At 38.7% G+C, this 25,716-nt stretch overlaps 1 protein-coding gene across 4 annotated transcripts; it reads left to right on the plus strand.

Moving 5' to 3' along the window:
- The first annotated feature begins 7,467 nt into the window (after positions 1-7,467).
- ZNF527 (zinc finger protein 527) lies at positions 7,468-21,033 on the plus strand. 4 transcript variants are annotated; one of them, XM_055079292.1, is made up of 7 exons: positions 7,468-7,611; positions 8,400-8,513; positions 9,276-9,397; positions 10,406-10,480; positions 11,822-11,948; positions 12,581-12,676; positions 18,830-21,033. In XM_055079292.1, exons 4-7 carry the CDS (start codon positions 10,448-10,450, stop codon positions 20,401-20,403), a joined length of 1,830 nt encoding a protein of 609 aa, XP_054935267.1. In that variant the 5' UTR covers positions 7,468-7,611; positions 8,400-8,513; positions 9,276-9,397; positions 10,406-10,447; the 3' UTR covers positions 20,404-21,033. The 4 variants fall into 4 exon arrangements, with proteins under 4 accessions (XP_054935267.1, XP_028333932.1, XP_028333930.1 ...); XM_028478129.2 differs by lacking the exon at positions 7,468-7,611 and adding an exon at positions 9,074-9,198 and having other exon boundaries at positions 7,647-8,513; XM_028478131.2 differs by lacking the exon at positions 8,400-8,513.
- Positions 21,034-25,716: the final 4,683 nt, after the last annotated feature.

Below are 25,716 nucleotides of genomic sequence, written 5' to 3' on the forward strand. Positions count from 1 at the left end.
TAGTTTTTTAAGGAACCTCCATACTGTTCTCTATAGTGGCTGTATCCATTTACATTCCCACCAACAGTGCAAGAGGGTTCCCTTTTCTCCACACCCTCTCCAGCATTTATTGTTTCTAGATTTTTTTGATAATGGCCATTCTTACCGGTGTGAGATGATACCTCATTGTAGTTTTGATTTGCATTTCTCTAATGATTAGTGATGTTGAGCATCCTTTCATGTGTTTGTTGGCAATCTGTATATCTTCTTTGGAGAAATGTCTATTTAGGTCTTCTGCCCATTTTTGGATTGGGTTGTTTGTTTTTTTTTATATTGAGCTGCATGAGCTTCATTGCTGGCTTTGAAGAAACAAACTGCCATGAATTCTATAGCCACAACAAGTGATTTCTGCTAACTACCTGAAAGAGATTGGAAGCTAATCCTTTTCTAATGAAGCCTCCAGATGAGAATACAGACCAGCTGACACCTTGATTTTAGCCTTGTAAGACCCTGAGCAGAGGACCCAGGCAAGCTATAGCCAGATTCCTGACCCACGGAAACTATGAGATAAATAAATGGGTTTGTGGTAATTTGTGACATAACAATAGAAAAATAATACACTGTTAATTTTATCTATCTGTTTTTTCACTGTATATGAAACACTAACATATTTCTAAAAGTCAAAACTACACAAAATAGTTCACCAAGAGGAGTAGAATTCCCTCAATCACTTCTATTCCCTTCCTTCCCCATATGCTCTTCCTCTTCTGGATTTGAACTCAAGGCATAAGAATGATGTTTAGCTGTGGGCTGATGTGCCAAAGCCAGCAGTAAATAGATACTGCAACAATTAGATTTTTTCAACTAACATGGAGAAGCAGCAATGAAAATTAGATCAAACAAAAGCTGGATGGCTCTCAGGAGAAGAAAGTCATGTAAGTTCCTTGTAATATATCAAAATATAGGTAAATGGGTATGCATTTAGATATTTTAGGATAAAATTTAAATGTTTTAGTGTGTATCATTTTACATGATTTCCCACTAAAACCAAGCTTCTGTAATTAATCAACCGATTGCACTTGATAAAAGGTATCCACTATGAAAATAAATGATATAAAATGCATTTGATATAACTGTTCAGCTGATAAGCCAGATGAACTTCTTGCTAAGTGGAGAAACAAATACATTCATTGTAAAAGCCACTTCCTGTTGGGCATTATATAACTTCCATCTTAATTGAAATTCCTAAATTATTATTCTTGTACTAACCTTTCCACTGAGCTATACACACATATATCTGAATGCCTACTTGATATCACCTCTTTGATACCCAACAAGCATCTCAAAGTTAACATGACCCCCACCCCCATCCTAGACACCTGCTACATACTTGTTGTTTTCTGTCTTGGCAAATGACACTACCATTCATCCAGATGTTCAGGACAAAAAATTAGGCATTATATCTAACATATTCTTTCCTTCATATTCACATCCAAGCATCAGCCATTCCTGTCAGTTCTACACTTAAATTGCATCCCAATTTGACCATTTTTCATTGACTTTACCATTTACTACCCTAATTCAAACCATCATATCTGAAGACCAGTGGTCTCCAAAATAAATCATATAGAAGCAAAACTGCCCACTGACAATTAGAGACCTGAGTCAACAGGACAAGTGGAAGTCCCCAGCCAGGCCCTTCTCTTCCCACCCCCATCCTTGTCCCATGCCATAAGGGGCCTTAGGTTTGGACACTCCAGCTTGCATGTCTAAGCTCTGTCTAATCTCACCAAATAGCTTCCACTTGGCCACCATGTACACATAGGCAACACATTCACCTTTCGGAGGACAGATCAAGGGATGGAGCTTTGGACACAGAAGAGGTGTACAGGCTCTGGAAGCAAGCTTGAGGCTACTTGAGTGAGGGATTCTTAGATACCCAAAGCATGGTCTGAACGGGATTGTGAGCTCTGGATATGCATGTCTTTTTGCATATGGACTTCTTCTCATCAGGAAGGAAAGGTCTTGGCCAAAGGAGGGCCAAATTGTGGCTCTTTGTTTTTTTGAAAGATATTTATTTATTTGGCTGTGCCGGCTCTTAGTTGCAGCATGATTTTCGTTGCTGAGTGCGAGACTTTTGTTGCCATGTGGGATCTTTTTTTTTTAAATTAATTATTTATTTTTGGCTGCGTTGGGTCTCCGTTGCTGTGTGTGGATTTTCTCTAGTTGCGGCGAGTGGGGGCTACTCTCCATTGTGGTGCGCGGGCCTCTCATTGCAGTGGCTTCTCGTTGTAGAGCAAGGGCTCTGGGTGCACGGACTTCAGTAGTTATGGCACGCGGGCTCAGTAGTTGTGGTGCACGGGCTTAGCTGCTCCGCGGCCTGTGGGATCTTCCCAGACCGGGGATCAAACCCATGTCCCCTGCATTGGCAGGCGGATTCTTAACCACTGCACCACCAGGGAAGTCCCATGTGGGATCTTTTTAGTTGCAGCATGCAGGATTTTTTTTTTTTTAGTTGTGGCATGCGGGCTCTTAGCTGCAGCGTGTGGGATCTAGCTCCCTGACCAGGGATCAAACCTGGGCCCACTGCTTTGGGAGCGTGGGGTCTTAACCACTGGACCACTAGGGAAGTCCCGGTGTGGCTCTTTGTATGTTAATAATTATTAAAATAGTAGAGGTATTTGTTATTTTAATCAACTGGATACTAATAATTATAATAACTAAATCTTTAAGAAAATTTTGACACAGAGCATTTTGGTCACAGGATAAGAATTAAAATTTCATTTTTGTTGCAGAGAAGTAAAACAAGATTTAATAAAAGATTTTTGAGGATAAGCAATTGTTACATTAAGATAAAATTCAGTGATGAAGGTGGAGTGGAAATGATTTCAAGTGAAAGGTACCATGCAAAATTTCTAAATGTTAAAAAAGAGGTTGCTCGTGTGTGTTTAATGAATGATGAAGATATCTAGCATATTGAAAACATGCTAGAAATTATCTTTGCATTATTTAAACTTATGAAAGCATTGTAGGTGTCAACTTAAAAATGTAAAAGGGAGTACATTATTTTTAAAAATTGTTTCAAGGGGAATGTAGCAAAACATATGAAAGACCACTGCTCTGATAAAGGAAGATCAAGCTTAGTAAATGATGTGTCAAGGTATACCATCACAGACATGTATGCAATTGAGAAGTAAATAAGGTTGACCCCTGTACCACACCAGCTATCTGAACTTTCATAAGTTGTCACACCTCTGAGTCCCAATTCCCCCAACTGTAAAATTGGATAAGAATATTTATTTGTAGTATTGTGAGGAACAAATCAGATAACATTTACAAAGGAAATTACACAGTTCTTGGCTCTTAGAAGTTACCCATTAAATTTAAATTCTCTTCCCTAGAAATTAGCAGTGGGTTTTATATGTATCTGGATTTGACAATCACAAATTGTGGTGTGGGAGGTTCTTCACTAGCATTAATGTTAGGGTATGAATGCTTTCCAAACATCTCAATAAGCCGTGTCAAGTAAGCCCTGGTAAAATCGTGCTTTATTCTTCCCTCCACAGGGTTATATAAAAACATTCTAGGGCAAAGAATACGGATGGTCAATTAAAATAACTAAGACAAGAAGTCATTCTTGGTTTCTTCATTCTCAATTTTACTTCATTCTCAATTCAAAGAAGAACTACTGCCTTCAAATAAGAAATAACTGAAAAAACAGAGCTTATAAATACAGAGTACAGTTTGGTGGTTGCCAGGGGCAGGGTGCAGGGGTTGGGCAAAATGGGTGAAGGGGATCCGTTATAAAATAAATCATGGGGATGTAATGTACAGCATGGTAACTATAGTTAATAATACTGTATTGCATATTTGAAAATTGCTAAGAGAGTAGATCTTAAAAGTTCTTACCATAAGAAAAAAAATTTTTTGTAACTATGTATGGTGATGGATGTTAACTAGACTTACTGAAGTGATCACTTTGCAATACATACAAATATCAAATCATTACATTGTGTACCTGAAACGAATGTAAAAGTCAATTATACATCAATAACTAATATACATAATAGTCTACAAAACAAATCACATACCATGATTCTCACACTTGTTAGGATATTGAGGACTGTGACATCATGAGGGCAATTAGTGGTTCATCATGAAATATTTATATTCTATAATAAAGTTGGGAAAATATATATTTATACAAATTACAACAAAATAGGTAAAAACATGAGTCCATCGAAATAACTACATATTAAACTAGACGTAAGCTATTTCAGAATTTGTATTGCTTTGTTATTAAGACACCATTACTAAATATGAGCCAGTTTTTGTCACCTACTAGGATTCCTTTATAAGGAAGTAGAAACATTGTTAAGAAAAGTTCCTGGGAAGAAAAATAACTTGGAAAGTTATATTAATTTATTTTCCAGCAAATTTTAAAATGCTCATGTGCTGATTACTTCCCTGTTGTTGTTTCAGCTCCAAGCATGTCTTTCTCTTATTCTGTGATGCTAGGGCTGGGACTCTGACAAAGACATTTCCCATTCTCCCTTGCTAGCTGGCTTCCTGTTATAGTTTGCCAGTGGAGGCATTAAAGGGATTTTGGGAGACAGAAAGGGAGAAGGAACCCGCTTCCTATTTTCCAGTTCTTTTAGTTATCTCTCTAGCAGCATCTAGATATATCTAGTATATCTCTAGCAGAAACTCTCTAGCTTGCCTGTAGAATCTTTCTGCTTTCCCAGCACCAGTACCAAACCTAGTTAACAGCCAGGCTGACACCCCTCTTCAGAGCTTTTAGGGCCTAGTAAATCCATCTCTTCCCCTTTGTTCCCCAAGCTCTAGTGTTTAGCTGCTTCCTGAAATTACAAATCTCTCCCCTTTTTGCTCTTTGAGGCCTTCCTTCAAAATTGTGTAATCAGTTTCCTGTAATTAAATCTTCTGTTTGAAATTCCCGGCATAGTTCTGCTTTCTTGATTAGACCCTGATAAACAGAGTCCTACGACAATTTCTTTGAGCAGTACAAACACTTAGTTGACATACTTTGAGGACCACTGCCGTACTCTACTGGAGATGACTGGGCTCAAACCAGTGTTGGAGTTGGTGGTATGAGACAAGAAAAATAAAGGACAAAAAGTCTTCTTATGATCAATTACTGACATATGAAGAGATAGTCATACATACAGTTTCTCTGAAGGTACATCTTACCAGTCAGGAAGTATCTTAAATTTCTAGCACTTTAGAATGAAACATCCAAGAAGATCTCTAGCCTGCGTGATAGTTAAGTACAGGGAAGAGCTGTGTGATATATTTGTCAAGAACCAAACCACAATTATCATCCAAAGAATTCTTTTTTTTTTTAATTTATTTTTTGGCTGCCTTGGGTCTTATCGTGGCACGTGGGATCTTCATTGAAGCATGTGGGATCTTTCATTGCAGCGCGGGCTCTCGTGATGCGAGGGCTTCTCTCTAGTTGTGGCGCATGGGTTCCAGGGCGCATGGGCTCTGTAGTTGTGGCGCTCGGGCTCCAGAGCATGTGCTCTGTAGTTTGAGGCATGTGGGCTCTCTCGTTGAGGCACCCCAGCTCAGTAATTGCGGCAGGCAGGCTTAGTTGCCCCGCAGCATGTGGGGTCTTAGTTCCCAGACCAGGGATCAAACCTGTGTCCCCTGAATTGGAAGGCGGATTCTTTACCACTGGACTACTAGGGAAGTCCCATCATCCAAAGAATTCCTAACTGGTAAATTTCCCATTAAAGCAACCCAACTATTAAATGTTTGTAGAGCCTTAAAAAATAATTGCTTGCTTTCTTCTGAATGTAACAATGCAATGTAACAACAGTTTCATAGAGTAAACTGCAAATTACTTTAGTCCTAGTAGCCAGACTCCCTTTGTCCAAGACTCTGGGGCTTTAGCTATTAGAGGGCTCTTTCTGGGGAGGGGATTGGAGGGAATCTCCAAGTATGTGTTATTTCAAGAACTTCCCTTTGCTTCCACACACCCCTTCTTACCGAGATCTTGACTTGGGTGCACCTTCCAGATCTTCCAAGGTCTGGGGAAGAATGTTGGTTTGTTTGGAACCTTCACTGACAAAGACTCTCTCCTTGACCAAACTTTTAGCCAGACTCCTCTGAACCCTCTTCGTAACTAGGCTTCAACCTTTGGGCTTCAGTGTTTGTCTTTGCAACACCCACTTTTAGCAAGAATTCTGTCATGTCAGTTTAGTTTGAGTTCTTGATATCTGATCACTCTCAATATCTAATTAAATTCCTCATCCACCTAGGTGGTATCTGATCACTCTGGCCAGCCCTCAGCAAGAATCCTGTTGGTCGGTATAGTGAGAAATCCCCCCTAACCTTTATGTCTCTTTGTAATTTTCCATGAACTGACCACCCCCCGACCCCAACTTGCTCCTTGCCTATAAATCGCCACTTGTTCTTGCTATATTTGGAACTGAGCCCAGTTCTATACTGAAGTCTCTTTCCCCCTATTGCAATAGTTCCTGAATTAAAAAAACAAAACAAAACAAAAAACCCCTCAACTACTGCTCAGCTCTGGTTTTCTTTAACATCACTCAGGGGTTCACATTCTTGTCCTCCTGACTGTGGACAGTTTTTCTTAAAGCTGGGCCCTAATTAAAGTTGTAAAGTGAAAAGGAGAAACAGCAATAAACCCCAGAGCTGTTGGCTACAACATTATACATGGCTTTGGTGCAAATGAGCATCTTCCTACAACTGGAATATAATTACTCTCTGTGCCTGGCATCACATATGGGGCAATCAGAGAAGGGATAATAAAAATGAGGATAACACTGACTCCACCCATGGCCGGAGGTGAGGGGTTGGGTGGGGGTGGGAGAACAGCTAGACCTGGAGACAGGCACACACACAGACACACAAACACTCTTCTCCCACGTACTCAACCCTAAAGACAAGCCCAGAAACACCGCCCATTATGGGTAAACTCCTGCGATCTCTGGGATAAGAGCACAGTTACAGAAACGTCATGAAACGTCAGCCACAGTTCCTCACACATCCACAATCACTCTCCCATTCTTGGCGTGACAGACCCACAATCTGTCACACAACGACCTACACTCACGGGGCGTGAGTGAAAATACAGAAGCTCACTACACCGACAGAACCCGTCTCCCCGTGGTGAGCAAGCACAAAAATGTGCAGCGACAGTCACACACACAAACCGCCCCACCTGAGCATTCAATAACAGTCACGGACGTGCACAGCTTCACCATTCCCTCACACACAGTAGCCCAGAGTCACTTGAGTGCCCAAGATCGCCCAGGGTCGCACACAGCGCTCCGGGTACCCGCACCTGCGGCCGCGGTCACCTGTAGCGCAGGCGCGATGTCGAGGCGTGCCTCGGGGCCCTCTGGGAAATGTTGTTCTTTCCGTAAAGAAGCCGAGGCGCAAAGCGTTCTGGGGCTCGTGGTCCGTGGGGTCGGAAGGAAAAGCTGAGTCGCTAGTCCAGGTTCCTGCAGCTGGAGTTTACCCAGCGGAGCTCGGGGTCCCGCGCGCCTCAGTCCCCGCCCTGCTCCGTCCCGCAGGGGATTCTGGGAGGCGACGTCGCCGGTCTCGGGTCGTTGGGCGTGTTTCCAGAGCCAACGGCGCCGGGAGGTGAGTAGGGCCTGGCTACGCGCGAGAGCCAGAGGGCAGGGCCGGGCTTGGGGTGGACCGGCACGGAGCGGGATGGGGACCAGGAGGGCGCTGCCGAGGAGACTGTGTGACAGGCTGCGCGTGTGACAGGGTGTGATCTTCTGTGTCACCGTGTATGTGATTGTGCGCGACTGTGACCGTCTGTCTCCGGTATAAAACTCCGAGTCTGTGTGTGTTTGTGCGTGACTGTCTCTGCAAGTGTAACTGTGTTATTGTGTATGGGTTTGTGAGAGATTGCGGGTGTGACATTGTGTGTGTGTGTGTGTGTGTGTGTGTGTGAGACTGTGTTTGACCCCTTGTCCCTGTGGATATAACTGCGTTTGAATGTGTGTGACAGAAGGTGTGATTACGTGCCCATGACCATCTATCTCTGCAGGTATAATTTTGTGTAATTATGGCAGGATGTGTGACTTTGTGTGGTATGTCACTATGCATGAGATTGTGTGTGACTGTCTCTCTGTTGGAGTAACTGTGTATCATCATCTCTATCTTTGTGTTAATACCACTGTGTATGTATGTGACATTACAGTCGCAATTATGTGACCATATATATATATGTGTGATTGGGTGAGAATTTGTATGTTTATGTCAGACCTAGTGTGTGATTGTGAGACACAGAAAGATTAAAATTACTCACCCACATTCACACAGTTACTAAGTGACAGAATCAGGACTTAAGCCCAGGCTATTTGGCTCCAGAGTCCTTGCTTTTAATTGCTAAACTCTCTTGATCTTTCCCACGCTGTGAGGGTGAAAAATGGGGGCCCTGAGTTCTGAGGGTGTTGGAGAGGATTGTCTGTGGTCTTGGACTAGGACCCTTCTGGACGTGGAACTTAACCTGGGTCTCTTCGTTTGGTCCCGCCGTGAGTAACAGAACCCAATCTAAAGACACTGTAGTGAAACCATCCTCATATTGGCTGCCTTTGGGGGAGGAAAGCCCAACCTGAAAGCCCAGTCTTCCTCTCCTTAGGCCATGGAGTTTGAGATTTTAGGTTTGTCCTTGTCAAAACTCTTCCATGTTTGGTGCTGAGAGAGGCTGATCCATGGCTCTTTTTCTCACATACCAAGTGAACTAAGTGTTTGGTTCTAACTTCACGTAATAAAGAAAAATGCTCTCATTTCCTTTTCAACTGTGTGTGTAAAATCTAAGTGGCAATTAGAGTGGCACTTCTCTATGCCAGGAGTTGGCTCAAGCAATCTTGACCGTGAGGAAAGGTTCAGACAGTTGGGTTGATTTGCCCAAGGTCACGTAGCCAATGAGGAAAGGAGTAGAGAGTCAGTGTGTGTCTGGGGGTCTATATAAAGCGCAAGTCTTTCCCAACACCTTTCAGAGACTGATGGTTCATCTCAAACTTGAAAAATATTATTCAAATGATACACAGCGATTTGAAACAGCAATTTAAAAGCTATTTCTTTTATGCAGGTGCTACTTAGAGCGCCCAGGTGCTGAGAAGACTTCACTGATTCTCCTCTTGGGTTGCAAAGGCTTTTATGGACAAATTCAAGCTGCATTGCACTAAGGAAATAATTTTCTTACAGATTGAGTTGGTTAGTGCAGAGTAGCCCAGAATTAGAGGGTTTTATATCTTAAATTCTAAGTCAAACACAACTGTCTTTGTTTTCAGAGTGAAGAAATGTTGGCTCTGAGAAGACAAGGAACTTGTTTCAGGCTGTGCAGTTTCTTTTTGGTTTGGTATTGAAATTTGTCAATGTTTGCCTCAGGCTGAATTTTTGTGGAGTAATAAAGGTAACACCTGCCGCCTCCGAATATGCTTCTGTAAAAAACATGTAGCATTTATTTCTCAGGTTATGTTAAATATTTCCCATACAAACATTGTGGTCTCTTGAAAGAGGACCAGTTTTTGAGCCACACTGCAGTTTGACTCTTATGACTTTGAGTTAGCTGTTTAAGCTGTTTGAACCTCAATTTCACTTGGTGGTAAAATGGGGATAATAATACCTACCTTTGCAGTTTTGTGAAGATTTAATAAGATAATGACATACACAACATGTGTAACGTTGTTTATATTACAGGAGCCACAGTAAGATTTATTTGTTTATCAGATATGTTTTTAGCACTTACAGTAGTTCTGGCATTATTCTAGCACTAGAGATATACCAGTGAACCCAACAAATCCTGGCTGTCTTAAATCTTATACTATTGTTTGGGAAGACAACAGTTAACAGAAAAAATAAAGTAACATGTCCAATGATGTTAAATGCTAAGAAGAAAAATAAATCAAGATAAGGAAAAGTAATAACTGGGAGGGAGATTCTCTTTAGGTAGAATAGGGAGGTCCCTCCAATGTTGTAACAGTTGAGCACAGATAAGAATGAAGAGAGGGAATGTGCCGTGTCCAGGCAGAAGGAAAAGCCAAGGCCACAGCCTTGAAAAAGGAGTGTGGACAGTGTTTGAGGAACTATAAGGAAATCTGTATGCCTGGAGTAGGGTGAATAAGGGGGAGAAGAGTGGGAAATGTGGTCTAAGGGGCAGCCAGGGCTAGATCATAAATTGTCTTATTGGCGATAGGATGGACTTTAGATTTTGTTGAGTTCAGGCTGTGTCCTTAATATCAGTCAGGACTTCAGGGGTTAAGTTCAGCTTTGGCCTTTTTTCTCAGATCTTGGAACAGGGTAGGGCTGGTCCATGTAAAGAAACTAGGGACTATAAAGGGGCAAAAAACTCTGTGAGTCTCAGATCAGCAACATAGGGCTGCTCTGCCATTTTTTTTCTTGTTTAACTCTCGCCTCTCAGGACTTTGTTCTCCAGAAGAGAAAATTGAAGAAGGAAGGAAGAATGGCTGTTGGACTATGTAAAGCCATGTCCCAGGTAAGTTGATGTTTTCTCTTTGTTTCCAGAAATTCCACATCATTTTTCAGGACTTTGGGACCTCAGAGAGAGTCACAAGTAGCCCAGTGAGCACTCTCTTCACTTCTCTCTCTCCACTATTTGTTCATATAATCCTACAAAACATTTAGTTGCTTTTTTTTACTCAGAGTTGTGCTTAAATGTATGATGGAACAGAACTTTTCCTCTTTAGATGGATCACGATTTGTTGTGTTGGAGATGAATGCAAGTGAAATAAAGGATGGAGTGTGATTATCAAATAGGGAGGTCAAGGATGGCTTTTCTGAGAAAGTGACAGTTGAGCAAAGGAAAACCTTAGTGAAAGTAGGGAGTAAGTTTTGTGGAGATCTGGGGAAGAGCTTTAAAAAGTAGAAGGAATAGCAAGTACAAAGTTCCTGTGGTGAGAGAATGTTTGATGTGTTCCAGGGATAGCAATAAGCCTGTATCCTCAGAGGGAAATGTGCACTGTGAGATTAGAGCAGTAGCTGGGGACCAAATTATGCAGGCCCTTAAAAGTCATGACCAGAACTTTGATTTTTGTTCTAAAGGTGAAGGAGAACCATTGGGGTGTTTGTGATGTGATTTGATTTATGTTTTAAAAGGAAAATAAATAGCAGAGAGGTAAGAATGGAAGCAGGGAGGCCAGTCAGGAGACTGCTGCAGTAATCCATGTGGGAGGTGATAGTTGCCTGGACCATGGTGGTGGCATTGGAGCTGGTGAGATTCTGGGTGTATATTGGAGATAGAAAATATGGGATTTGATCAGGGATTGGTTGTGGAGTATGAGAGGAAGAAAGAAATCATGAATGACTACAAAGATTTTTGACCTGGGCAATTGTGTAAATGGTCATGCCATTTACTGAGATGGGAAGACAGGGTGGGATGAGATAAGAATCAAGAATTGAGTTCTAGATATATTAAATTCGAGAGACCTGTTGGATATCCAAGTAAAGTATTGATTATATATCTAGAGTTCAGGACTGGAGATGTGAATTTGAGAGTCATTAGTGTATTTAAAGCCATGGGACAGGATGAGATTATCTTGAGGGTAGGGTTGTGGCGAATGTAGATAGGAAAGAGGTCCAAGGACTGAGCTTAAGGCATTCAATATAAGAGGCTGACAAGAAGAGGAGGAACCAGCAAAAGAGACTAAGAAGGACTGATGTAGAAGGAAAACCAGGAGAGTGTGGGTCCTGTGAGTCAACAGTAGAAAGCATTTCAAGGAGATGATCAACTGAGTTAAATTCTTCTGAGAGAGACTGAGGAAGATGCTAGGACCATATGGGAGTACTTGGCAAACAACCTTTTTTTTAAAAATTTCAGGGTTTGGTGACCTTCAGGGATGTGGCTCTAAATTTTTCCCAAGAGGAGTGGGAATGGCTGGACTCATCTCAGAAGGATTTGTACAGAGATGTCATGTTGGAGAACTACAGGAACTTGGTATGGCTTGGTAAGGATATGTATCCCCCATAATTCAAATCTTCCCTATGAGGTGTTTTTGCTTCCTCCATTGGGAATATCTAGGGCATCTTAAATGCTTAGCTGGATTTCTACTTCGTGTTCCCAGGAAATTATTCAAAGTAGTTTCATAGAGTTATAAATGAGTATAGTTCCCTTTGCTTTAGAATGATGGTTTGGGATAGCAGTATTAGTATGGCGTGGGAATTTTTTTAATTGCAAATTATGGGGTCCCACTATAGACCTACAGAATCTGGGAATAGGCCTAATAGTCTGGGTTTTAATGAGCCCTCCAAGTGGTTCTGATGCCCATTAAAATTTGTGAACCACTGTGGCTTCTGATTCAGTAGGTCTGGGTTGGGGCAGCCTGAGAATTTGCATTTCTAATAAGTTCCTAGGTGATTGTTCTTCTGCTCTAGTACTTTGAGAACTGCTGCTATGAAAGAAGCTTTGTCTTTCTCATTTTCCGTTCAAGCATCTTTCCATTCTCTGGCCCTTCCTCTAATGTCCTTTCTTGCCTAATGACCAAGAGATTGAGTCTGAGTCTGGAACAGCAATAGCAAGTTAATTTGTTTATCTGTCTGTCTGTCTTGCTGGCTCTCATTTTTCTTCTCCTGTAAACAGGACTTTCCATTTCTAAGCCCAACATGATCTCCTTATTGGAGCAAGGGAAGGATCCTTGCATGGTGGAGAGAGAGATGTCAGATGGTCAATATGCAGGTGAGTGACGGGGAACAGGGAGGGCTGTTGTAAGGTGACAGCCCAAGTGGTCATAAGAAGACTGCCCTGCATTTGAGGAGGCTGTCCTGGGCTTCAGGGGGTCATTTCCTCTCTATTTCTATCAAGTTATATTCTCAATAATATTTCTACCTATACCCTGAATCTTGTTCCTTTTACGTTTTTCTTTCCCCTTTATGGACAGAGTTATATACATTTCTAGATTTCTTTTTAGAGTTTTTATTTTTATCAAAGTTATTATCAAAGTTATGCATGCACATTGGTTGAAGAGACAGGTTGTTTTATAAGGCTTATTCCTTTAAAAAAGGATGTCTCTTGCCCTGCTTCCCAGTTTCCCTCTCCCTAGAGGGATCCATTTTCTTTACTTTTGCAGCTTCTTTTGGTGTTTCCTTCATGTCTCTAATAAATATGTTTATGTTGCTATTTCTTGATTGTCTTTTTCAGGTTTAGTCCTCATCCAATATCTTCACTAAGAAAATAAGAATTTAGTACTTTCTTATCCTGAATCCAACATGTGTGTGAGCATGCACATGCACACACACAATTTCTATCTTCCTATCTCACTGATATCATAATTTTTTAAGTTTTATTTATTTTTAAAATTGAAGTGTAGTTGATTTACCACGTTGTGCCAATCTCTGCTGTACAGCAAAGTGACTCAGTTATACACATATGGACATTCGTTTTTTTAATATTCTTTTCCATTATGGTTTATCACAGGATATTGAATATAGTTCCCTGTGCTATAAGTAGGACCTTGTTGTTTATCCATCCTGTATATAATAGTTTACATCTGCTAATCCCACACTCCCAGTTCTTCCCTCCCCCACCCCCTCCCTCTTGGCAACCACAAGTCTGTTCTCTATGTCTATGAGTCTGTTTCTGTTTTGTAGATAGGTTCATTTGTGCTATATTTTAGATTCCACATATAAGTGATATCATATGGTATTTGTCTTTCTCTTTATGACTTATTATGGTAATCTCTTAGTTGCATCCATGTTGCTGCAAATAGCATTATTTCGTTCTTTTTTATGGCTGTGTAGTATTCCATTGTGTGTGTGTGTGTGTGTGTGTGTGTGTGTGTGTGTGTGTGTGTACGTACCACATCTTCTTTATTCTTTCATCTGTAGATGGACATTTAGGTTGTTTCCATGTCTTGGCTATTGTGAATAGTGCTGCTATGAATATAAGGGTGCATGTATCTTTTTGAATTATAGTTTTGTCCAGGTATATGCCCAGGAATGGGATTGCTGGATCATATGGTAATTCTATTTTTAGTTTTCTGAGGAACCTCCATACTGTGTTCCATAGTGGCTGCACCAACTTACATTCCCACCAACAGTGTAGGAGGGTTCCCTTTTCTCCACACCTTCTCCAGCATTTGTTATTTGTAGACTTCTTAATGATGGCCATTCTGACCGTTGTGAGGTGGTACCTAATTGTAGTTTTGATTTGCATTTCTCTAATAATTAGTGATATTGAGCATCTTTTCATGGGCCTGCTTGCCATCTGTATTCTTCTTTGGAGAAATGTCTATTAAGGTCTTCTGCCCATTTTTCGATTGAGTTGTTTGTTTTTTTGTCGTTGAGTTGCATGAGCTGTTTGTATATTTTGGAGATTAAGCCCTTGTCTCATCATTTGCAAACATTTTCTCCCATTCCATAGGTTGTCTTTTGGGTTTTTTTTTATGGTTTCCTTTGCTGTGCAAAAGCTTGTAAGTTTGATTAGGTCCCATACCAATATCTTAATTTTTATTGAACCACTGTTCAGTGTTTACATTATTATGGCTATTAAGTGCTAGTCGTAGCTGTGCTGTGCATATACCAAGATTACTTTTTCTGTACTTTTTATTTTTCTTGGCATTAATAATTATCTGGGGTTTTGTCTATTTTTTTTCCTTAGTTTTTTATATACGTATTACTAACTCAATTCTTAACTTCTGATCAATTGTTTAAATCTCTTAAGACACTCAGACACATTAGGTTATCTATTGATTTTACCTTCTTGGAGAAATCTCTCCAGAGTCTTCAGATATGCTTCACTCTAGACAAATGGCTGATTACATTTGCTTGCATTCTATTTGGGTTTATCTAACGTTTTCTCATGATTAGATTGAGGTAGTGCATTTTTTAAAAGAGTGCCACAGAAATAATGTTGTATCCTTCTCAGTGAGTGCATCATACCAAAGGGTTGATAATATTGATATATCTTATTATCAATGATGTTAATTTTCATCACTTGGTGAAGGTGGTATCTGCCTGGTTTCTCCATTGTAAAGTTACTATTTTTCTATTTATAATTAATAAATATTTGGGGAAGATACTTGATACTATTCAGTGTCTTTTGAAACTTTTGCCCACTAATTTTAGCATCCACAGCCTTGTTGGATCTTGTCTGCAACAATTACCACTGTTGTGGTATTACCTAATGTTGACATTTTTATTTCCTTCTTTTCTTTACACATATTAGCTAGGATTGTTCTGTCTGGAAGAGCTGTTTCATCTCTCCCATTTGTTTATATATTAAAATATTTCTTCATATTTATGGAATGATAGGGGTTTTTTTCCCTATGAGTTAAAACTACTGTATCATTATTTTGTTGCTCAAAGTGTTCCAGCTTTGACCATTGAGATCTTCTTCAAGTTGGTTCCTATGACCTTTTAACATGCCCCACTTCGTGGTTCCAGGTGTTCCAGGTTGATCTTGTTTTCCTTTCCCCAGCCTTGAATCAACCACTTCTCCAAGGAGCCCTGGTTCCTTTTATTGGGAAATGATGTTTAGAAACCAAGGTCTGGGTACTAGGTGTACTTATTGCTACTGGAAGTTATTTCTTCTAGGCCCTCACAGCAGATTGAGCTGGAAAATATATGTATGTACACCAACACACACTTCTAGACAGACACACGCTTCTATATTTATTTCTGCCTTTATTTTTTAAAAATATATTAAATTATTGGTTTATATTGATACCTTGATTTTAATCCTACCCTCCACAGGGTTTATCATAGCCTTTCTCCTTTACTTATTTTTAATTTCTTCTTCTGACAGTGAGAAGCAATGTATTTAATTATTTCCTCAATTTAAGTGTACACACAAAGTAGTCTCAGAATTTCTAACCTGTTCCTCTGTGAGAAATAAATTTACTAAGTAGATTACATTATTTGTATTTAGGTACAAATGTACTTTTTTATTTTTTAGTCTTAAGTATTCAGTCAAAAACTATTTTCCAGAGTTACTTAGGTTAGTTCTTCTAGGTTCATTTGTTTCTGTTGATTCCTGCTACATCCTGGTTGATTTTACTTTTGTGTGTGTGTGTGTCTGAAACATTACTATGCTCCTAAGAATCAGACCTTTACAAGAATGTATCCTCAGAAAAGTGTTGCTCCCTCCTCATCCTTACTATCTTGTTTCTGTTCCCTACTTCTTCCTGCCCTTTCCTTACCCACCCCTTGTAGATCACCAGTCTTTATTTTCAGGTTTGTCCTTTTTACGTTTCTTTTGCACAAATGAGCAGATATACCTGTAGATTTGCATTTGCTCTTTTCACTTAGCTATAACGACATGGTTTGAACTGCGAGGGTCCACTTATATGCGAATTTTTTCAATAAATACTTACTACACCATCTGAGGTAGGTTGAATCCATGGATGCTGAACTGCAGATTCAGAGGGCTGACTGTACAGTTATACCCATAGCCCCTGCGTTGTTCGGGGGGTCAGCTGTACAGGAAATCACTCCGTATGAGTTCATGGAGAGCTTCCTCATTTTTCTAACAGCTGCAGAATACTCCGTTCTGTGGATGTTATGGTAATTTATTCAATACTCTATAATGTGTGAACATTTAGGATGTTTGCAGTAGTTTACAATTACAGACAATGCTGCAATAAATAACCTTGTAAATATGTACGTTCCTGTTGTTGAGGCTTTATTTTCAGGGTTGTTTCGTAGATGTAGGATTGCTAAGTAAGTGCATATGTAGTTTAGGAATTGCCAAATTCCTCCCCAAAAGGTTGTACCTGTCTGCTTTTTGTATTAGTTTCTTATGGCTGCTGAAAACAACACAAATTTATTATCATATACCTCTGGATCCAGGTCAGAAGTTCAAAATGGGTCCTACAGGGCTAAAATCAAAATGTTGGCAGCCTGCCTTCCTTCTGAAGGCCCTCGGGGAGAATCTGTTTCTTGCCTTTTTATGCTTTCTTTAGGGCCTTTATCATCTTTTTATTTTCAGCTTTGTAAAATCACCTTGTTTTAAACGTGAGCTTTATATGCAGTATAGAATTGAGTTTTGCTTTGTGAACCAACCTGGATATCATTTCAATTTAACAGGTGAAAGTCCAACCACGTTTTTGATATGTTTGGGCTTAATTCTATACATTGTTTTGTGTTATATTTTCTGATTTTTACAGTTTTTAAAAAAGACTTTAGCTTGTCTGTTTTCCTAGCCTTTTTTTTGGTCGTGTAATACTTTAGTTTTTATAATAATTAGAAAGATTCTTCTTTTGTTCTAGTGCCTTCGTGGTTATAGTGCTCTGTTTCTTTAGACAGTATTTATTCCTTCTATTACTTGATTGGTCAGCTTTAAAAACTAGCCTTTGATTTTTTTACCTGTTACAGATGCATCAAAAAGTAGCCTTATTATACTCCCCACCTTCTTTTCCCAAATTTTGTTACTTGTATGCTTTTTACATTGTCCAAGCATATTATATTGACATGCTCTTGTGTCACATTTATCCCAACCTTTCCTTTTGTCTTAATTCTGTAGTTAAATATATTTAGTGTTTTCCACTAGGTCATTTTGCTGAAATTTCTCTGGACATCTCTGGATTGGCTGAAATCTGCTCTCTAGCAGTTTCCTCAAAAAGAGTTCATGCAAACAATGGCCCCCTAAGCTCCACCTTGTTCATAATTGGCCATTCTTTCCTTAAGTTGCTTATAGTATAGTATTGGTGTTGAATGTTGTTACAAAGAAGTCTGATGCCAGCTTGATATTTTCCCTTTATGTATAAGTGCCTTTATATTTTGTTCTGATCTCCTAGATGGTTCTTTCTTTCATTTTAAAGTCATTTTATCAGGACATGTTTTAGTCTTGACCATTTTGGGTCACTTTTTCTTGGTAGATATGTTCTCTATCAGGATGGAGAGTCAAGTTTTTATTTCTGGAAATCTTTTTTTCTTTTTTTACTGATGAAGTTAAAAATATAGGAAAGTATAGAGAATAATATAATAATATAGTAAAGGATTTCCTATTGATGAACAGTTTTTGTATTTCTGAATTGCATACTTCATCCTGTATATTATTTATTTAATATACTGCTTGATTCAGTTTTTAATATTTAAGAATTTTGGCTGTTATCCATGAGATTGGTCTGATATAAGAAGAGTGAAATAGATCAGTGGAACAGTGAAGAATGTACAAAAATACACCCATGTATATATGAGAATTTAGTATTAGATAAAGGTAGTTTTTCAAATTAGTGGTGTAAAAAGATTTTCTTAAAAGTTATGGATAATATTTGTATAATATTGGGTTTTGGAAAGTCTTTCTTAAAATGACATAAAGGCCAGGCTCTATAATGGAAAAATTGGAAGATTTGCGTTCATGCAAATTTTTAAAAAATTTTATCAGAAGCATTATAAATCAAGATGACATGTGACAATAAAATTATAAATGAAGATGACATGTGATTTGAGGGAGAAAAATGCTCATAAAGCCTTAATGTCTTAAATTTATAATGACTTCTATAAACCACTTAAAATAAATGCCAGTGTAATTAAAATATATTCAAAGTACCTGAATAAGGAATTCACCAAAGAAGAAACCACAAAATATATAAAAGGTACATAAATATATATGAAAATGCTCAATTTTATAATCATAGAATTGCAAATTAAAACAATAATGAGGTACTCTTTACTTGTAAGGGCAAATATTTTTAGAATGATGTTAGCCAGTGTGAATGAGTTCGAAGACATATTTCATGTTCCTGACAGGAATGTAAATTGATAAAAAAAAGTCAGAACCATGACTTTCTCCCCTCTTTCCCCCAAGTAAATTCTTTAATTTCTTCTATAACAGTTTTCTTTCTCCTTGCAAAGGTAAAAAGGAGACATTTGCTTTCTTGATATTTTTCAGAATGGGACTCTTTGTATGAAATCAAGGCATTATCTCCAAAATGGTACATTGATGAAGAGGAAATATCCCAGGGGGTGATAATGGAAAGACTTACAAGTTATGGCCTTGAATCCTCCAGTTTCAGAGAAGCCTGGAAATATGAGGGTGAATTTGAGCAGCATCAGGGAAATCAAGAGAGGCATTTCAGGCAAGTGACAACTCTTAAGGAAATCTCTGCCATGAAAAGAGACAATGAATATAATAATTCTGAGAGAAGTGTTCTCTTGAACTCAGTACTTTTAACACAACAGAGAGTTCCCACAGTAGAGCAAGTACATAAATTTGATATTTATGATAAAATGTTCCCCCCAAATTCAGTTCTAACTGAACATAAAAGACTACATGCTGAGAAGGAGTCTTTGATAGGTAATGAATGTGAAGAATTCAACCAGAGTACATACCTTAGTAAAGATGCAGAAATTCCTCCTGGGGAGAAACGTTACGAAAGTAATGATTTTTCACATCTCTTAAGTTTCCACTCGTTACTTACTCAACATCACACAACTCATCTTGGAAGATTATCCCATGGATACGTTGAATGTGGTGCTGCCTTTAGCTGTTACTCGTTCTTTACTCAACCTCAGAGAATTCACAGTAGAGAAAAACCATATGCATGCAATGACTGTGGAAAAGCCTTTAGCCATGACTTCTTTCTCAGTGAGCATCAGAGAGCTCATACTGGGGAGAAACCATATGAATGTAAGGAATGTAACAAAGCTTTCAGACAGAGTGCACACCTTGCTCAACATCAGAGAATCCACACTGGAGAGAAACCCTTTGCATGCAATGAATGTGGGAAGGCCTTTAGCCGTTATGCCTTCCTTGTAGAACATCAGAGAATTCACACAGGAGAGAAACCATATGAATGTAAGGAATGTAACAAAGCCTTCAGACAGAGTGCACACCTTAATCAACATCAGAGAATTCACACTGGAGAGAAACCCTATGAATGTAATCAATGTGGAAAAGCCTTCAGCAGACGCATAGCCCTTACTCTACATCAAAGAATTCACACAGGAGAGAAACCCTTTAAATGTAATGAATGTGGAAAGACCTTTGGCTATCGCTCACACCTTAATCAACATCAGAGAATTCACACTGGTGAAAAGCCCTATGAGTGCATCAAATGTGGGAAGTTTTTTAGGACTGACTCACAACTTAATCGACATCATAGAATTCATACTGGAGAGAGACCTTTTGAATGCAGTAAATGTGGGAAAGCCTTCAGTGATGCTTTAGTTCTAATCCATCATAAGAGAAGTCATGCAGGAGAGAAACCCTATGAATGTAACAAATGTGGGAAGGCCTTCAGTTGTGGCTCATACCTTAATCAACATCAGAGAATTCATACTGGAGAGAAACCTTATGAATGTAATGAATGCGGGAAGGCTTTCCATCAGATCTTGTCCCTTAGGCTACACCAGAGAATTCATGCTGGAGAAAAACCCTATATCTGTAATGAATGTGGGAACAATTTTAGCTGTGCTTCAGCTCTTCGACGACATCAGAAAATTCATAATAGAGAAACTCTCTGATTATGTATAACAAGTATAAGAAAGAAAACATTTAGTCACCGTTCAGTCCTTATTAAATAAATATCAGTGAGTTCTTCAGTTAGTAATTCTATGAATGTAGTACCTATGGAGAAGCCTTCAGTTCATGAGCATCCCTTATTTGAAATAGCCTGAGTAGTAGACATCTGTTACTTTTGGATCTGTTCTGTACCCCATTTGAGACTTACCTCACCCTCAATGCATATCATTCTGATGAAATTGTTTAATCAGGGAGAGCAGTAGATTGCTCATAGGCAGGCCAATTATTTTTTTCAACCTCATGATAGATAAGGGATTTACAAATGGCCCTGTCTAGACCAGTAGAGTCCTAAGGGGTTATTGTTATGGGTAGTAAGAAAAAATTTTTTTCCCCACCCCAGAATTGCAAGTTTCAAGGATTTAGTAAGGTTAAAAACTCACCAGTAGCCTTTTTGCCACCACATGAAGAAAGCCTTCCCAGGATAAATCTAACACAAAGGAAAACTGAGGTCAGAGACAGAAATCTGAGGATGCTGTTTGATTTTCTGGATCCAGTCATGTCTGAAGTCTACACCGTCTTTTACTTTTTCATTTTTGTGATCCAATAAATTTTCTTTTTTCTGCTTATGTTAATTTGACTTGGGTTTTTGCCTCTTGGAATCGGAGTCCTGACTCATACACCCCATGTTTGCTACACATGTGAGAAAGCCTTAATCTTTTATATGGCATAATTGTTTATCCTGAGGATAAACCTCATAACAAGTATATGAAAGTTAAATACACAGCCTTCATAAAGCTGAGAGAACTGTTACATTTTATTTGTTGATAAAAACTAATTTAGTATTCATTAGTCTGTTTCACAATAAGGAAGAATTTTTAAAAATTCACTTAGTAAAACTTATTACCAGGCTTTCTCATAGGGAATTAAAATCATCTGTGGCAGTGACTCACTATAGACCTTTAAAGAAAGATTGGCCAGCTAAGAGAATAATGGATCCATCAGTTTAATGAATGGCTCTTCATCTTAAAGGAATTATTTGATTTTCTACTTTCAGCGTGGGTTTAAACATATCATGTGATAGAATAAGATAGAATTGTAAATGAGATCTTCTTTTGTGGGTGGGTTGTAAACTTGGTTTAAGAAGTTTATGGATAACTTCTTTGGAACTAGACATATTAGACAAGACATTGCTGGCAGACAAAAAGAATGAGCCATTTTCAACTAATGGTTAAAGTAAAGCAGTTGGAGCCTAGAATTTCTAGAGTATAGATCATTACTATTCAGAGTAGTGAGGAAAAGGAGGGTGTGGGGCAGTATATTCCTGTTTTATCTGAGTGTATATACGAAGGTAAACTTTAATATGGAGACGTTGCCACTTTGAACAGTTAGAACCAGTTATAATCTTGGGCATTGTCTGGAGAGCATCTATAAAAACAGATCAGGACAAATGAATTATGAAAAAGTGAAGGATTTACATGTGTATATATGTGCGTGGAGCAAAACAATGACTACTAATATAATTTCTTTAATAGTCAATTTATACTTATATCTAATAAAAATCTGAAAATTATTTTTCTTAAATATTAAGACAAATTCCCTTTGAACAACTTAAATTACAGATCTAGTATAATTGAATACTTCAAACCTTGAACAGAAACAAATATAATGGTTTTAAAACACTGCCAAACTTGCATTATATCTAATCTAAAATATATTAATAATCATAAGCTAAATTCATGTAATCATTCCTTTATTCTCTCATATTTTCTGGAGGTATAGGAACACTTATTTTAATATGTCCTAAGGGTTTAGTTATAACTTACATCAGAAAGCTCCTCAGGGTTACTCTAAACTTACTAAGCTTAAAGGAAAAAGTGACTCAGACCAGTGATGAGTCTGAGTTGTTCACTAATTGATTCTTGATCTAAGTATGGCACCTGATTTCTTCCTCCAATGTGATATAAACCCAAGCCACTGATTCTGTTTTTACAGTTAAACTTCACTTGTAATGTTGATAAAATCTGTTACACCCATGCCTTTAGCACAGGTGTTTGTACCTTACAATCTGATGTTTCTCCTCACAGTGAGGTACCTAAATTTTGTTTATCTGCAACTGTAAAATCCACTGTCTTATTGTGATATATTGACTTGGTCTTTTAGCATTATTAAAAACTCATGCTTTAATGCTTTATTAGTATGTTATAGATATTAGGACCAGCTAGATATTTCCTATCCTAAGAGATAAGAGTTTGAGTCTGTTTAGTTAATTATCTTTAGGACATGAACTAATCCATTTAGTACACACTGGTTAAACTTTTTCCACTTGGTTGAGTGTGATCAATGGCAATGAATTTTTGGATTTCTTTTTTAATCTGGTTATTGTGCTGAACATATCTTTCTGCCTTGTTACAGTTTATGCAGTTTTTGCTTGTCATATAGAAGAGTTTTCTTTACTTACTCTTGCTTAAGTAGAAGGTTTGTATTTGTGTGTTTATGTGTATGTGTTTTATTTAAAATTTTTGTATTGAGCACCTACTCTGTTGCAGGCTTTGTTCTAATCCAGGCTTTGGAGGTAACAGTTGTGAGTTAAACAGACAAAAATCCTTGCCTTCATAGAGCTAATTTCTAGTGAAGAAGATAGACAATAAAAAATATATATATTAGTAAAACATATACTATGTAAGAGAGTAACTTCTAAGGAGAAAAAGATGAAGGAAGAGCTGGGTGACCAGGTTGATATTTTAGATTGTGTGGCCAGTGAAGGCCTCTTTTGAAGTTAACTTTTGATTAAAGACCTGGGAGAGATGAGAGATCTGTCTATTCATGCTACATATACACGTACACACGTATACACATGTATAGCCCTTATCTACCTAACGGAAAGGAAATGCATATAGGTATATGTATGTGGGTGTATATATATATGTTTTATACTTTGTTCTTACTAAATTCTCATTTTATTATGCCTCTGTATTTGTGTATTGCATTTTAACATTTTTCTTTTTAGTCTCATGAACTCATGGCCTTCTACAGTCTAAACACATTTTAATTATAATGTATATATATATTTTGATGCTCAAATTATCAGAATTTAGCCACTGGGGCCACTTTAAGCTAACTCCTTGCTCCCTTCAGCACTGTTGCCCTGACATCTCTGCAAGCAACTTTACTTTCTGGCAATAATAGGATATTCCAGACCCATCCTAAATGTTTTCTGTCCAAAGTCATGAAGTTAGCTACCTTCCAAGGAATTTAGGGAGGGAGAAAACAAGCATATACTTTTGAAATGAGACAGGCTGGGACCTGGAACCTGGCACCCTTTGCTACAGTGCGTGCACCTGGATAAATGTCTCTTGGAGCAACAGAATACAAAAAAACTATATAGGACTAAAAATAACTGCATGCATGCACAGTTGGGGCAAATTATGAACAACAAGATACCAAAAGACCAAAAACCCAACTGCCACTTCTGAGGTGTCAAGGGCAAAATCAGGGTACTCTACATAATCCCTGCACACAGCACCACAAAGGAGGTGGGCCAACCACCTAAGCCACCCTTCCAGCCTGACCCTCACCCCATTTAGGGATCAGCTCACACCCCCACGCAAACACCAAGAGCGAGCAAGGGCATCTGTTACTTGTTTTTGCTCCCTTGTGTTGCAGCATGAGTCCCAATAAAGCCTTGCCTGAATTTCTCATCTGGCCTCTTAGCAATTTCTATTGATTAAGGAGTCCAAGAACCTTGGTCAGGAACAGAAAGACGTTATGAAATCAGAAATAGAAGTTTTCAAATAATTTTTCTCAGCAAAAGGTCTTGCTAGATGGATTTGGGGGCCTGAGAGTCTAAAGTAAGATTGCGTTTTCCTTATATACTATATTTTCTATTTTTTGTCTTTCCTCTTGACCAAGAAGAAAAAGATGGCCCACAGTAGAGCTCATTTTAATAGGAAATATATATTACTCTATAAAACTTGAGTTGTTTTAGGATTTGTGAACATTGTTTCAATAACATTGTTAAAAAACAACCATTTGAAAATTGATAATTTAAAATTGCCTCGATTGATGTAAATGAGTCAAAAGGAAATGTGGCTAAGCTTCTTCAGGTGTGTTAAAATTCCACTTGCTCTCTTCCTCCTAATAGAAGGTTTTCTTTCTTTTTAAAAGTATTTCAGACATCTCTTCCCGAGCAAATGCAAAGGTTTTTGTGATGTATTGATAGAAGTAAATTTTCCATGGAGTCCTGTACCCTTTTGGCAGTTACTGTATTTGGATGCTAGGACTGCACATGAATTGGGGGCAAAATTGCTGCTATTATGATTGGGTCCCTTTTAGAGACAGCTGGAAAAAATGTTTCCTTTTTAGAGCATCATTTCACATTGATTCTAGTTCTTAGAATATTTGCTGTACCCTACTTTATTCACAGAGCTTGGGACAGGGAGACAATAAATTGTATGACAGAGAAAAGCAGATTGCTTGAAGCCATGAGTTGAGGCTACTTTAGTGACAGAAGAATGAGTCACTTTCCTGGTCAGCTTTCTTAAGGCATTTGCATGGGGGAATTTCTCACATGTTCTTCCAGAAAGAGTAGTGGAAGTATCCACTCTTGATTATTGGCACATGTATAGATGTTGGCATTAGACCTTCACATGGATGTCAGGTCTTTTAGTTGGGAGAACCTGAAAAGGTGATTATACTTTCAGACTCAGTTTGGTTATCTGTAAAACTAAAATAATTACAGCCTTCCATGTTTTTGTGAGGATTACTTGACTGTAATATATGTAAACAGTTAACATGGCAATTATTAATGATGAAATTAAGTAGGAAGTTGAATTGCATGCCTGAGAGCCAGCTGCTTATATGAGACAGGATTGCAAATTCTGCCCCTTTGTCCTGTTTCCCAGTGTATGGAGTCTCAAACAGCAGTGCTCCTAGCCCTTCTCTCTGATCCTGGAGAGGGAACTGCAGTTCTAGAGTCTCTTCAGAGTTCCCTGTTGGGATATATGGGGCTGTTAGGACTCTGCCTTCTATTAAAATAGAGGCCAGGAAGGGTATGGCTCTTGGTTTTTAAATTTTGCATTTATATTTTTGGACCTCAATTCCTAGTATATTACCAAAATTGTTTAGTCTAACACTCATTTCTTGGGCTTCCCTGGTGGTGCAGTGGTTGAGATTCCGCCTGCCGATGCAGGGGACACGGGTTCGTGCCCCGGTCCGGGAGGATCCCACATGCCGCGGGGCGGCTGGGCCCGTGAGCCATGGCCGCTGAGCCTGCGCGTCCGGAGCCTGTGCTCCGCAACGGGAGAGGCCACAGTAGT

The sequence above is a fragment of the Physeter macrocephalus genome, chromosome 17 (genome assembly GCF_002837175.3).
Source record: "Physeter macrocephalus isolate SW-GA chromosome 17, ASM283717v5, whole genome shotgun sequence".
In the NCBI taxonomy this organism is placed as follows: Eukaryota; Metazoa; Chordata; class Mammalia; order Artiodactyla; family Physeteridae; genus Physeter; species Physeter macrocephalus.

What these genes read in the sequence shown, in the direction of transcription:
- ZNF527 (XM_055079292.1), top strand. Translation starts at nt 10,448, where the DNA reads ATGGCTGTTGGACTATGTAAAGCCATGTCCCAG. An exon ending in TATGTAAAGCCATGTCCCAG is followed by an intron (nt 10,481 to 11,821) that starts GTAAGTTGATGT and finishes TAAAAATTTCAG; the next exon opens with GGTTTGGTGACCTTCAGGGA. An exon ending in CAGGAACTTGGTATGGCTTG is followed by an intron (nt 11,949 to 12,580) that starts GTAAGGATATGT and finishes TCCTGTAAACAG; the next exon opens with GACTTTCCATTTCTAAGCCC.